The sequence below is a fragment of the Penicillium cosmopolitanum genome (assembly GCF_028827165.1).
Source record: "Penicillium cosmopolitanum strain IBT 29677 chromosome Unknown utg000006l:49.0-5199605.0:1.0-5204138.0, whole genome shotgun sequence".
Taxonomy (NCBI): Eukaryota; Fungi; Ascomycota; class Eurotiomycetes; order Eurotiales; family Aspergillaceae; genus Penicillium; species Penicillium cosmopolitanum.
This window is the reverse complement of record NW_026622676.1, coordinates 4,677,144-4,689,773: the sequence shown is the minus strand read 5'-3', so window position 1 is coordinate 4,689,773 and position 12,630 is coordinate 4,677,144. Positions and strand designations below refer to the sequence as shown.

The 12,630-nt window shown below is 49.4% G+C and overlaps 6 protein-coding genes across 6 annotated transcripts; 2 read left to right on the top strand and 4 right to left on the bottom strand.

Annotated features, from left to right (window-relative positions):
* Positions 1-61: 61 nt before the first annotated feature.
* N7509_006286 (kinase-like protein) lies at positions 62-2,002 on the bottom strand (the record flags this gene model as incomplete). Its single annotated transcript, XM_056630923.1, has 4 exons — positions 62-793; positions 847-1,455; positions 1,518-1,734; positions 1,788-2,002. 4 exons carry the CDS (start codon positions 2,000-2,002, stop codon positions 62-64), a joined length of 1,773 nt encoding a protein of 590 aa, XP_056490225.1.
* A 494-nt stretch (positions 2,003-2,496) lies between these two features.
* N7509_006285 (uncharacterized protein) lies at positions 2,497-5,193 on the bottom strand (the record flags this gene model as incomplete). Its single annotated transcript, XM_056630922.1, has 2 exons — positions 2,497-5,070; positions 5,125-5,193. 2 exons carry the CDS (start codon positions 5,191-5,193, stop codon positions 2,497-2,499), a joined length of 2,643 nt encoding a protein of 880 aa, XP_056490224.1.
* A 221-nt stretch (positions 5,194-5,414) lies between these two features.
* Positions 5,415-6,829, top strand: N7509_006284 (glycosyltransferase family 15 protein; the record flags this gene model as incomplete). The annotated part of the gene is made up of 4 exons (XM_056630921.1): positions 5,415-5,556; positions 5,639-5,902; positions 5,979-6,597; positions 6,673-6,829. 4 exons carry the CDS (start codon positions 5,415-5,417, stop codon positions 6,827-6,829), a joined length of 1,182 nt encoding a protein of 393 aa, XP_056490223.1.
* A 787-nt stretch (positions 6,830-7,616) lies between these two features.
* On the bottom strand, positions 7,617-8,470 carry N7509_006283 (cytochrome c oxidase subunit VI; the record flags this gene model as incomplete). The annotated part of the gene is made up of 4 exons (XM_056630920.1): positions 7,617-7,735; positions 7,803-7,920; positions 8,062-8,107; positions 8,280-8,470. 4 exons carry the CDS (start codon positions 8,468-8,470, stop codon positions 7,617-7,619), a joined length of 474 nt encoding a protein of 157 aa, XP_056490222.1.
* Positions 8,471-10,008: 1,538 nt separating this feature from the next.
* On the top strand, positions 10,009-11,189 carry N7509_006282 (elongation of very long chain fatty acids protein; the record flags this gene model as incomplete). The annotated part of the gene is made up of 3 exons (XM_056630919.1): positions 10,009-10,416; positions 10,492-10,774; positions 10,846-11,189. The coding sequence occupies 3 exons, from the start codon at positions 10,009-10,011 to the stop codon at positions 11,187-11,189; spliced, it is 1,035 nt and encodes a 344-aa protein (XP_056490221.1).
* Positions 11,190-11,943: 754 nt separating this feature from the next.
* Positions 11,944-12,225, bottom strand: N7509_006281 (uncharacterized protein; the record flags this gene model as incomplete). The annotated part of the gene is made up of 1 exon (XM_056630918.1): positions 11,944-12,225. One exon carries the CDS (start codon positions 12,223-12,225, stop codon positions 11,944-11,946), a length of 282 nt encoding a protein of 93 aa, XP_056490220.1.
* Positions 12,226-12,630: the final 405 nt, after the last annotated feature.

Here is a 12,630-nt window from a genome sequence, read left to right as displayed (position 1 = left end):
GCACCTCGTTTTGAGATTGCCACCAGGCATACACATGGCACCAGCAGGCTATGTGAATCCGCTAATCAGTTCTTTTGATCTTGCTCCACAGTTTCGCGCGCTTAATTCGCCTTTTAACGCCCCCATCCCTCGAGTTATGTTCCGCATTATTATCCACTAGGTAAGCTATAACACCGTCATTGAGTGTCTGCCTTGCAGCCGCTTCCAGTGGAGTTGCTCCTTCAAAGTCTTGCAGATTAATGTTCGCTCCCATATTAATGAGCGACTTGACAATGTTGAGGCTCCCATTTGCAGCAGCATAGAACAGTGCCGTGCGTTCTTGATGACAACATTCATCTATATGAGATCCACTTTGAAACAAGAATCTTGCCATCGGTGCATCCCTCAGCTTGCTTGCATAGATGAGTGGAGTATATCCATTACCATTGCTCTTTAGTTCTAAGCGAGCACCATGGGCTAAGAGAAACTTGCAGGTATCAATCAAATTAGGAGCAAGGCGATCATCAATTGAGCGGAAGGCTCTGTGTCGCACCAATGCCACCATTTGATGAGTAAGGTAAAATCCATCTTTGTTGATCAAATTTGGGTCGGCCCCATATTTCAAGAGAATTTCCACCCAAGTAGCTGGCTTCGCTGATGGACCATCAGTCAAGGCAAGATGGAGAGCGGAATATCCACAATGGATGGCATTTGGGTTCGCTCCTGACTCGAGAAGTAACCCAAGTCGTATTTTATCATCCTCAAGCCAGCTATCTCTCTTGACCAAGTGCCAAAGTTCTAAAGAAGCGTAGTCCTATAAAAATCTGTTAGCTTTAACTCTTTTTTCTTGAGATTATGCTGATATACCATCTCATCTTTATAGATAGTACTCTCCGTAGAAATGGTTGACTCCTTTTCTTCAATCATGATACCTTGCTGAAGCCAATCTTGCGGCCGATTTGTTTCGCTTTCCTTTTTCTCGTCTCCTTTTTTCAATTCTTCAAGAGCAGCTGACGTATGCATCAATACTGGATCTTCTAGCCTTGATGCAATATCTTCGGTTGTTTTGGGAATGATCCACTCGTCGAGTAGACCTGCTGAGGCCAGTGGACGTGTTGTGGGTATTGGACGTAGCATCCTCGAAATGAATGATCTTCCATCAATGCTGATTCCCTTTTCAAGTAAAGGTATTTCAGGAAATGCGCTGTCTCCTTTCACATATTTCTCGAGTGGCAAGTGTGGCATTGATGTAAATGGCATTTGTCCGGTTAGAGTCTTGTATAGCAGACACCCAAGAGACCAGATATCAACTGCTTTTGTATACGCAAATCCATCATCAAAGAGCCCCAGGACTTCGGGGGCCATATATCCGAATGTCCCAGTCTGTGTTTTTAGCTCTGTATCTTCGAAGTGCTTGCTGATTCCAAAATCCGCAAGTTTTACCTGTATTGGCATCTTTTCCGCGACCAGGATGTTCTGCCCTCACGCGTGAGTACTCGAGCTTTCCTTTTGAGATTGAAAAGACTTTATGTGGATACATTGGGTTTGATATCACGATGTGCTATCCCAAGACCATGCAACACTGCTAGTGCATCCAGTAGCTGTCCACAAATAGCGCGGGCTTCGGCTTCGGAGAGCGGCGCCGGGTAGCATTGGTCGATGTCACCATAAGGGCAATATTCCATTACAAAGTATATGTTTTCTTGATTTGAATACCAGCCTTTGAAATCAACAAATACCCTCTTTTTCTCATTTCTATTAATAACCGAATCAGCATTTACTGGACCCTCGTAATGAAAACCACCTACTCAGCTGCGGTCGTGATTTTGTTTATGACACTCAGTTCTGATAAACTGCCCCCGGTTTGGAGGGCCACTCGCTTGACAGCTCGCAACTCGCCGTTTGATGACCTTTGCAGGGCAACACGCTCTGCTAAGTCGCGCTGGTGGTTCCATATGATCACACGAGGCTCGGGGGGGACAATCTTGGTTTGGCTTAGAGGCGATCTCCCTACAACGACCATTTGTTAGGACTGTGATGTTGAGTTTCAATCGCTTTGCGATCTCCTCGGAGTTCATGCTTGATAAATACGGATGAAGGCTCTCAGATGTATAGAGCCGAACCTTGGAACGACTCTGGTTAGGTTAGGGTAGGGTAGGTTAGGTTCCGGGCGCAACATGAGTTGGTAAACACGCCAAATGGGGGTTCGGGTCGGGTTTTCCTTTCTCCCTTGCCTACTCACGGGTGCTAGGCATAGTTCTAGTTAACGACTACTGGTAGTAAATCTTACAAAATACAAAGCATTGATCTCTGAATTTCTATTCTTTGATGCGTAGTGCCTAATTTCAGAGTTGCCTTTCGTGATAATAGACATCATATCTCCGTATATCATAAGGGGATCGGAAATAAAGAAGCGACCACCAGTTGGTGGTCATTAGTTCATCGCCATAACTCCAGAGCAAATGCAAAATGCAAGCAATCGTTCAAGCCATCAAACTTCATTAACTTAAGCCAATATCACCTGAGCCAGCCTTTCTGCCACTCAAGTCTATCTGCCAGGATATTCCAGCTCGGCATCCCGTCAGCACGAGCTACGCCCTTCAACCCATCGGCGACAAAGCCGGCCAGATGGTCAAACTGCCGTTTCACGTTCCGCATCTGCTGGTCATAGGGCGAGTCTCGGAATGATATTGTGAGCGTTTGCTCATGATCAAACTTATTATTGTCCTCGTCCCAATCGGAATCGGAGTCGTCTTCTGCGACTCGAGTGGGACGCAGAGCGTCCAGATTGATGGTGTTATCTGGGTCTGCCGGTCCATCTTCAGCAGCGTGAACGGTCCGCAGATCCGCGAAGTTTATCGAAAGATCCAGAACATTGATGATAGCTTCGTGGATCGGTGAGAGGTTCTTGCTGAGGAGGCACTGCTTTTCGAGAGAGGCCATGTAGGATTTGTGGACGGCGATCATAGCATCGACGTCTTCTGCATTTGATAGCGCCGTGCAGAAAGATTGATTTGAGGTAGCGATGACAAAGTAAGTAAGATGAGAGTAGAGGGAATCGAGGAACCATAAGAGGTTGTGGTGAAGAGCATGAACGAGTTTATCATCTCTACCATCACCTCCGGTTCTGCGCGCCTCTCGCGCGCGTTGTTTAACGATGGCATACTTTGAACGTCGGATCTGAAGGAGAAATGTGGATATGCGCTGGTATGATGCTATCGCATCTTGGGTGATAATATTGGCAACTGGCCAGGGAAGTACGTAGTCGATGGAGATCGCTTCGAGAATCCGGACACTGCGGTTGGGATTTTGGTGCTCATAAGTTGAAGTACCAGTCGATCGCACAATAAGTCTTGAAGGATCGATGGTGGGCATGATACTGAATGCCGACCTCGTGACCTCCATTAGGAGAAATTTGTCGTCCCACGAGCGACCACGGTCCATGAGCTCGAATATCTTAGCGTCGATCGTGCCAAGGATGCTCAGATCGCTGCCGAGATAGACGTGCTGCAAGGCATCGAGGGAAGTCCACAGCCCGCACTGTTCATCGAGTTCTTTCCGCAAAAGACCAGCGCTAGCAGAATGGTGGGCATCCACTAGCTGATCGAACGCAGACTCCACCAGAGAAGGAAAAGGAAGTGGTAAAAATGAATTGGCAGAGTGAGGGTCATTGAGCATCAGGGCTCCATTTTGTGAGGGCTCGGAGATGTCAGGAAGCGCGTTGAGGTGTCGTAGAAAAACCATACTCTTACCGGTAATGAAGACTTTTCGAATGCCGGCTTCAAGAAATTTGGGGATATTCTGTGGTCGAACTGTATCATCCAATGTATACCAGTCATGCCAGATGGTTTTCAGATCGCGATTTTCGGGGTTTCTTCGCACAAAAAATGGGCTGTTTTGGGGATCGAGATTTCCGGTTTCCATCCAACGTGAAATGGATGTAGTATAGGTCTTGAGGCAGGAGAAGAAGAGATCAGACAATGCTGCACTTTCATCGCCCAAAGCTTCTCGCATGCAAATCATGTCATAAAGCAGGTCAAGACAGCGCATCGGCTGAGCCTCTGAGCCTCGTCTTAGAGTGGAGATTAGGTCCGACAGCAGCTGTAAGTGGCAGAAATGCTGGCGAACGTCGTGGAGCAATTGGAGTAAACTGACCGTACACCCAGCGGAAAGATAATTGACTTGAGTCTGTGAGAGATTCCTGTCAAACTCAAGCAGGCGCTCCTCTATGCCCCGGCAAAATGTTTGCATGTAAGGAATCATCTGCGGGGATTTAGTGAAGCGCCGCAAGGAATCGATCTGAGTACCAATTTCCGTGAACGACTGAAGCAGGGACAATAGGGCTTGGCTGGATGAGTGTTTCAGTGTATAACTACGGTCCATCACGACATCTTCATCAAGATGCCAAAAGATCGATGTGGGCAGGCCTTGCAGCATGAAAATTGTCTCTCGTGCCAGTTGAAGTTCTGTGATGATTTGGGAGGCAAGTTCCTTGCCGCGAGGCACTAGGGCCTTGTTCTCTGATCTCCAGAACTGACCCCTCTCTATGGAAGCGAGGAGGCCTTTGTCGTCATCCGCCGGTACGAAGACATCGTCGGGGATAACATATTCAGTTTCCAGTTCGCTGTCCAGATTTGACAAGTCTCGAGGCGCTGAAGTTTCACTGGCGATAGACGAAAAATCATCGTCTGAGGACCCGGCCGCAAAGTCGACCTCTTCCCAAATGTTCTCGTCGTCGAACACGGAGTGCTGGGGATTCACATCCAATTTAGACCAAGATAAAGGACCGTCATCATCAGCCGGTAGAGTTTCACGCTTTGGCAAGTTTTCAATTCTGGACAGTAGTGCTGGGCGGTTTGATAATTGCAGAAGCAGGCTCAAAATTTCGGGATGCCACGCATTGGAATAACTCTCTAGTTCCGAGAGCCGTCTGTGGAGAGCATCGGCCAATTCTGGTCGATCGACGACCTCGAATTTCTCCTGTAGACCTTCCAGTTGGCGTGCGACTGCGAATTGATCAACCCTACCATGGGGACCAGGGCGGAGAGCCCGCTCCACTCGTCGACGGAGAGTCTGAACGCGCGGCGAGTCCTAGATATTGGATCAACAATTGTGAGGAATGGCTCCGTGGCAAGGCTTGGGTACATTTTCAGGCGAGACTTTTGCGACTGCCACGACTAGCTGGTTGGTCAGCTCGCCGAGGGCGAGGACCATTGTGGAAAACTCTCGAGTACGAGTGTTGTGATTGTGATTGTGGTCGATAGGGTAGTTGATAGTTGATAGTTGTTTGATGTTGCTAAACGCCCGCGCGTCCACCGACGGCCGCTAGTCCCAATGGGGGATAGCGTGGGTCGAGACTCGCCGGCGCGAAAGGTGTGTCTCGTTCCTCTTGCGGTCTCCCCGGTCTCTCCCCCCTTTCACATCAATCCGCAATCATGGCGATCGCACGACCGATTCGCATGCTGGGTGCGGCTTGCATCTTACTGACTCTCTTCTTGGTCTTCCAATTAAATAAGGACCCCCAAAATCCCACTTCCAAACTCACTCATGGCATGACCAGAGACCCTCTTCTAGATCGTGAGTTGCCACTTTCCGCCCTCCTCCATTAAATCGACCGTCGTCTCGCCCTTAACAGATCTAACGCGCTTGTGATAACCAGCTACCGGTGAACCCGCTGGGAATTTATGGAGAGCAGAGGATCATGATTACGCCGCCAACAGTGAAAAGTCCAGCCGCACCAATGCCGCCCTCATTACCCTTGTCCGCAACGAGGAGCTGAACGATATGCTCAGCACCATGCGGGACCTCGAGCGCACCTGGAACAACAAGTTCAACTACCCCTATATCTTCTTCAACGACAAGCCCTTCACCGACGAGTTCAAGCAGAAGACACAGTCAATGACCAATGCCAAATGCCAATACGGTACGCTCCGACCTTTTTTGGCGTTATTCTCACCCCTACAACCAGAACACAATAGCTAACCTAGTGCGCCCTGCAGAGCTGGTGCCCAAGGAACACTGGGATGTCCCCAAGTGGATTGACGACGAGCTCTTCAAGGAATCTGCTCAGATTCTCCTGGAGGAGAACATCCAATACGCCGACAAGATCTCCTACCACCAGATGTGTCGCTGGAACAGCGGCATGTTTTATAAGCACCCCGCTTTGGAGGGCTACCGTTACTACTGGCGCATTGAACCCAAGGTCCAGTTCTTCTGCAATGTTGACTATGACGTATTCCGCTATATGGAGGATAACAACAAGACCTACGGTTTCACCATCAACCTGTACGATGCGCCCCAAACCATCAAGACCCTCTGGCCCGAAACCAAGAAGTTCCTTGCCGCGAACCCGAGCTACTTGAATGAAAACAACATGATGGACTGGATCACGGACGACGTGGTCCGCCCCGAACACAATAAGATTGCCAACGGCTACTCGACTTGCCACTTCTGGTCCAACTTCGAAATTGGCGATCTGGACTTCTTCCGTGGCGAGAAGTACGATAATTATTTCCAGTTCCTGGATCGTGCGGGTGGCTTCTTCTACGAGCGCTGGGGCGATGCGCCCGTCCACTCGCTCGGTGTCGGTTTGTTTGCTAACGCCGCTAATGTCCACTGGTGTGTTTCATCCCCTCCCTTCCACATGCCCATCATGTCTGACCCACCCCGCTAATCACAATCGTCGTCACCTAGGTTCCGCGATATTGGTTACAACCACATTCCCTACTACAATTGCCCCAACTCGCCTAAGTGCTCCGGCTGTACCCCGGGCAAGTCCTACGCTGGCGCGGACTGGCTGCAGAAGGAGGACTGCCGACCGACTTACTTCAAGTACGTCGGAACGCACTGAGTGATATACCATGACATATTTGTCATTTGACGACACTTTGCATCACCTTGCTTATCCGATGAATATATTTTTCCCCGACTCGGTGGTTTGGTACCTGGCGTTTAGAGCGGACAACATACCTATTGATGACTTCCGTTTTCCTTCACCTATGATTCCAGTTCCTTATTCTTGCTCTGACGCAAATTACGTTCCTGGCCATAATTTTGTTTCGAGATTCGTGGGTCTAGTCTTCTCTGTACTTATATTAGTTGCACATTGTCAATTCGTCGATGTTTGGTTTTGCTTCCTGTGCTTTATAGTTGGTAGATTCAAATTGGTCTTCATACCAAGACAAGTACTACTAGACTAGTAGACCATAACCTCTCCTACTACGCGTAGTTCACGTTCTAGTAGTACTTCGGATAATTTTGGATAACAGGCTTAGGCAGTACACCATTCAGCTGTGTACTAAGTAGCCTTCGAATAGTTACCCTGACATTGATTTTTCTATAAGATGCCTAAGTGCAGGCTAACTCTAGGTCGAATCATGATACTAGTAGTGAACAAAGAAGTAGATTAAGTACCAATCAAGATTGAACCAGATCGGACTTTTTTCCAGACGGGACTAACAACACAGGAGATCTCTAAAGTATGTATACAGCTTTCTCTCCTACCCTCCGCTCGGCGCGGCCAAAGAGAGACATGTGCTTGGCCAAGGGCGACAAGTGTGGGTTGGGGGTAAACTTCGTGAGAGAAAAGTGACGGGGGGGAAAGGGAAAACACAACAAAAATTGTGGAAAGCGCTAATTTACACCTCCTTGGGGTACAGCTCCTCGCGGAGGGTAACGCCCAGCTCTTGGCGGAGGCCCTCGAGAGCCTCAACGTATTGCTTGTACTGCTCCTGGGTCTCGACCTTGGCCTTGATGCCTGTTGCGGGTGTTAGCGGTATATTCCCAATCTGAAAGTCTGCTGCTATTGCTGATCATTTGCGTACCCTCGAAAACACGGACGGCGGTGGGGAAGTCGTTGACACGGCGAGCGGCCTTAAGGGCGGCAGTGAGGACCTCAACGGAGGGGACGAGATCGTAGGCGAAGCAGTTGTTCAGGTTGCGCTGGATGGAGCGGATCAGTCATGGATGCTTATAAGACGTTGATATGTGAGCCCCGATGAGAATAGCTCTGCAATTGACCATATATGTCGCAAAGTCGAGCCGTCATCTCCGTGGTTGGGGGTCTGAGATAAGTGATCGTACCTGGAGCTCGAAGACATCCTGCACACCGTCGAATTCCTTCTCGAAACTGCGATTGAGACGAATTGTCAGTAGGCTGCTTTCGAATAGAGCTCGAAAGATATCGACGCGGGCTGTCGGGCAGCACTCAGAGAAGGCGATCTCGAAGCGCGGTACCCGGCAACCTCCCGTCTCCTCTTCCGGCTACGGCCGAGGCCATTGAGTCGCAGGGGTGACCCTACCGAGCAGAGAACTCCTCGTAGGTCTCGTCCTCGTGGCCGGACATGCGCTTGGGGGTGATGCCGAAGAAACGGGCGCGGGTAGCGGCCACAGTCACCGGGGTCTGCACCCGGGAGCGGACGATCGGAGCTCGGATGAAGCTGGCAGGGCGGACGGCGCGGGTCGCGACACGGAAGATAGAGAGGGACGACATGGCGGAGAGGATTGTGGGACCGGAGTCAATGGGGGAGAGGTGGTGAGGGGAGAGTCGATTGGGGAGGGGGGGAAAGGGAGAACGAAGTGTCGTGTTAGCCGGCTGGATTTTGCGGGTGGTGTGGTGTCGACACCTCAGGCCATGATTGGCTAGATCTTAGTCATCACCCGATGTGGCCCGTTGATCGCAAACGCTTCTCCGTGATTGGCCGAGCTATCTGACAGCAGTATCTATAGCATCGAAATGCATGATGCTTGGAACAGCATGGCTAGTGTAGGTATACTAGTAGATTGAAAGTTATTTACTAGGGGGGGGGGTAGAGCCTTAGAAGCAGCAAATTGCATCTATAGTAAGTGTATTTCCAGTAGTAGTAGTATTGCTCATCCAATGGGATCAGTGATGACTCCGCGGATATATTGTATCCAAGGCAGGTGATTGCACACACTACCTAGTATGGTATACCACCACTCGCAAAGGTTGCCCCAACTTCAAGTTGTGTTGATCCGGGTCCAGATAAAATATACTAGTACTAGTAGTCATACAAATTGATTACGAGGCATGCAAGATTTACCAATTGAGGGTACCCGCGTTTTTGTAGTATAAGGACTCCACGGCTCCAATTTGAGGGTTATATAGTACTAGCAGAACACTGCCATTCGAAACCTTGGAATGCGGGATTGGCACCTGCATATTTGCCATACTACTTGTAGTATCGTACAAACCTTGGAATCAATCCATGGATCCCCACGCCATTTGCGCATTGACTCGCCGAGTGGAGACGATATCACGGATTTAATTTCTGAATAAGCGCAGCCCTAAGGAACCCCTGGGAGATGAGAGTCGTACAGAGTCGGCCTAGGATGAGCTTGTGAATAATACTAGTACTACACTGCCGTGCAGTCGTATTCAATTGCAACCCTCTCTCGGGAATCAATTGGTCAAAATCCAAGGCTACTGGATTGGTGTAATTGGGGGCCCAATATTGGTGCAATTGGTTGGGGGGGGGACCCATTTCTTATTTACTTCAGCCGAAAGCGGTGCCAGGTTAGTGCCCAGGTGGTGCCTGGCTGAAGACGGCATGTGATGGTTCCTGGGGCACACTACTCCATAGACATATCTGAATGAGCAAATAGGGTATGTTAAATATAAATCGCAAAACTATGACAACTAGATACTAATATTTATACCAAATATCCCATTATCCCATACTCATAAGTATACATAAATACTCGATTTACCTCGGAAGCTGCGGGAGCCCCTTTTCATGCCGCGCTAGTCCCAATTGGTGGTTGCCCAACGGACGCGCCGGGAAAAAAAGAGAAGAACAAGAACCGTCCCGAGTCCCTTTAAACCTGTCCTCCTTCAACCACGCGCTCATCTACTTCGTCTCCTCCCCTCCCCTTTCCTTTCCTTTCCTTTTATTTTCGCGCGCCTTGTTCATCCGCGATCTCGGGGCTCTCTTCTTTCCTCCTTTTCTTTTTTCGGTCTTCCCTTTTTGTGTTCGCGACATCCGCCTCACAAGGCCTCCAACCGTCGTCATGGCCGACCTCCTTCAGAATATCCCCATCCCGACCCTGGACCGTCCTTTCGGCGTCCATCTGTGGCCTCTGTTCGATCAGGCCTTCGACATGGTCATGGGTTACCCCGCCAGCGAGTTCAAGTTCACCGAGGGCGTCACCCCTCTCTCCACCTTCAAGGAGACCGCCACCCTGCTGGTTACCTACTACGTGGTTATCTTCGGTGGCCGTGAGGTCATGAAGAAGTTGCCCGCTTTCAAGCTCAACACCCTCTTCATGATCCACAACTTCCTTCTCACTGCTGTCAGCGCCATCCTTTTGGCTCTGTTCGTCGAGCAGCTTCTGCCCACCCTCGTGCGCAACGGCGTCTTCTACACCATTTGCGACCACAACGGTGGATGGACTCAGCCCCTCATCATTCTGTACTACGTATGTATTCCAATTGCGTACCCAATTCTCCACTCAATTGACCTCTAATGCTAACATCGCCTTCTTTCTCCGCAGCTCAACTACATCAACAAATACGTCGAACTCCTGGACACCGTCTTCCTGGTCCTTAAGAAGAAGCCCTTGACCTTCCTTCACACCTACCACCACGGTGCCACTGCTCTTCTCTGCTACACCCAGCTGATCGGTCTCACTGCTGTGCAATGGGTGCCCATCACCATCAACCTGCTTGTCCACGTTGTCATGTACTGGTACTACTTCCAGAGTGCCCGTGGCGTCCGTATCTGGTGGAAGAAGTATATCACCATGCTGCAGATTGTGCAGTTCGTCATTGATCTCGGTAAGTTGCGCAAATCTAAATCAAACACCCACCCACTTTATGCGCAAATACTAACGCTGTCCCATCCACAGGCTTCATCTACTTCGCTTCCTACACCTACTTCTCCTCCGCCTACTTCCCCTGGGCCCCCAACATGGGCCAGTGTGCCGGTGAGGAGTTCGCTGCCTTCGCTGGTATCGGCATCATCACCTCCTATCTGCTCCTGTTTATCTCCTTCTACATCGCCACCTACAAGAAGGAGGTCAAGGTCGGCCGCCCTCGCAGCAACACCGGCAAGAAGTCCCTGATCGACATGCGCAACTTCGAGATCCCCTCCCCAGCTGGTGCCCAGGCCAACGGCAGCCCCAAGACCCCCAACGGCGCTGCCTCGACCGGCCGTTCCAACGGCCCCGTCACCCGTTCCCGCAAGGCTTAAGCGAATTCAGTTGAACATTCGCACGTCCAAAACAAGGGACCGCGCGATGAAATCATACTTCTGATAGTGGTGTATTGCGTCGTCTTCTCTGAACAGAAGTCGAAAAAAAATTCTTCGAACATATTGCGCTTCGAGCAGAGCCAGTGCGAATGTAGGGCATGGTGGCTTCTTGGCTCCTTCGGTGATTCGATCTATATTGTTTTAATGAATGACCCTTCACGAGACCAGACCCAACTGTCTGGTGGTTCTATGCGGCATGTTCTGGGCTCTGCAGGACGATGGATGGATGAGTCGAGGTGGGTGGTCGGAAAGGGAGGGTTTCTCGACACAAAGGCGATTCCTTTTCTCTTTTTTTCCTTTCATCCAGGCAGACTGTCGGTCGGTCTCCTGGTTGTATTTTATACTGTGATATTCTTCGGTTCATGTTTGTCGTTATCACCCCTAGTCTGCCGGTGGCAGACACTTTCTATTGCATCGTTACCTTTATTGTTAGCAAGGTACTCATAGATGCTAGTTCATATATCATGCTAAATGTAATCACTTATGCAAGATTAGATTCTACCAGTAGTGCCATTATAGAGAGTATTGCTCCAAGTCTTTTCGTGGCAACCACAGCGAAGATCATGGATGTGTTCCTACGGTTGTAGGCAATTTAAAGATCCTTATTTTGATGACAAGAGCAATCTATTAGATATGGGTAACCCACCATGATTGTTTTTCTGATGAATGGCAACCATGTCGTTCACGTTTGCTACTACTCTTCATAGCAATGATGAGAGTTTGCCATCAACTTTCCCTCTTCACAGACATTGCCATTGTTTCCCATGAAACCCGAAGTCCTCAACATGCTGGTGAAGTTTCCATGTTTTGTTTCGACAACGCCAACTGCCTTGAACCCGAAATTGGAGTATAGTCTAACACCAGCCGGTGAAGACATAACAAACGCATCCAGTGCATTTTCATCAATGTAGTGACAAAACATCTTCAGAAGTGCAGACCCAATACCGTTTCGTTGGTAACTTGGATCCACGGCCATGGAGGTGATTCCTAAGGGAAATACGTGAGCGTGAGAATATTCAAGTTGACTGTAGGCTTACGGCATATTTCATTTTCCTGAGGACCCTGGAGTACTCTTTGCCTCTCTTCTCTGAGTCTTTTTGAAATACCGAGCCATGAGGTCACGTCCAAAGAGGGAGGAGTTAAGCTGCCCCGGGGTTCCACTTGTGTTCCTTGCTCTGATTTGGATTCGCTTGTCGGGCTATTTTGAATACGGTTTCCACCATCTATTCTCTCTGAAAGAGCTCCTGAACCCAAAGTCCAGCCTATCAGTCCAATGGGTAATCCTTCTTCTTCGCACGCCTTGAACAGAGTTTCGTTCTCTCGATAAACCGCCTCTAAAAGCCCGTCAACCATCCATCTCATTTCGCTTTCTTTTTGATCT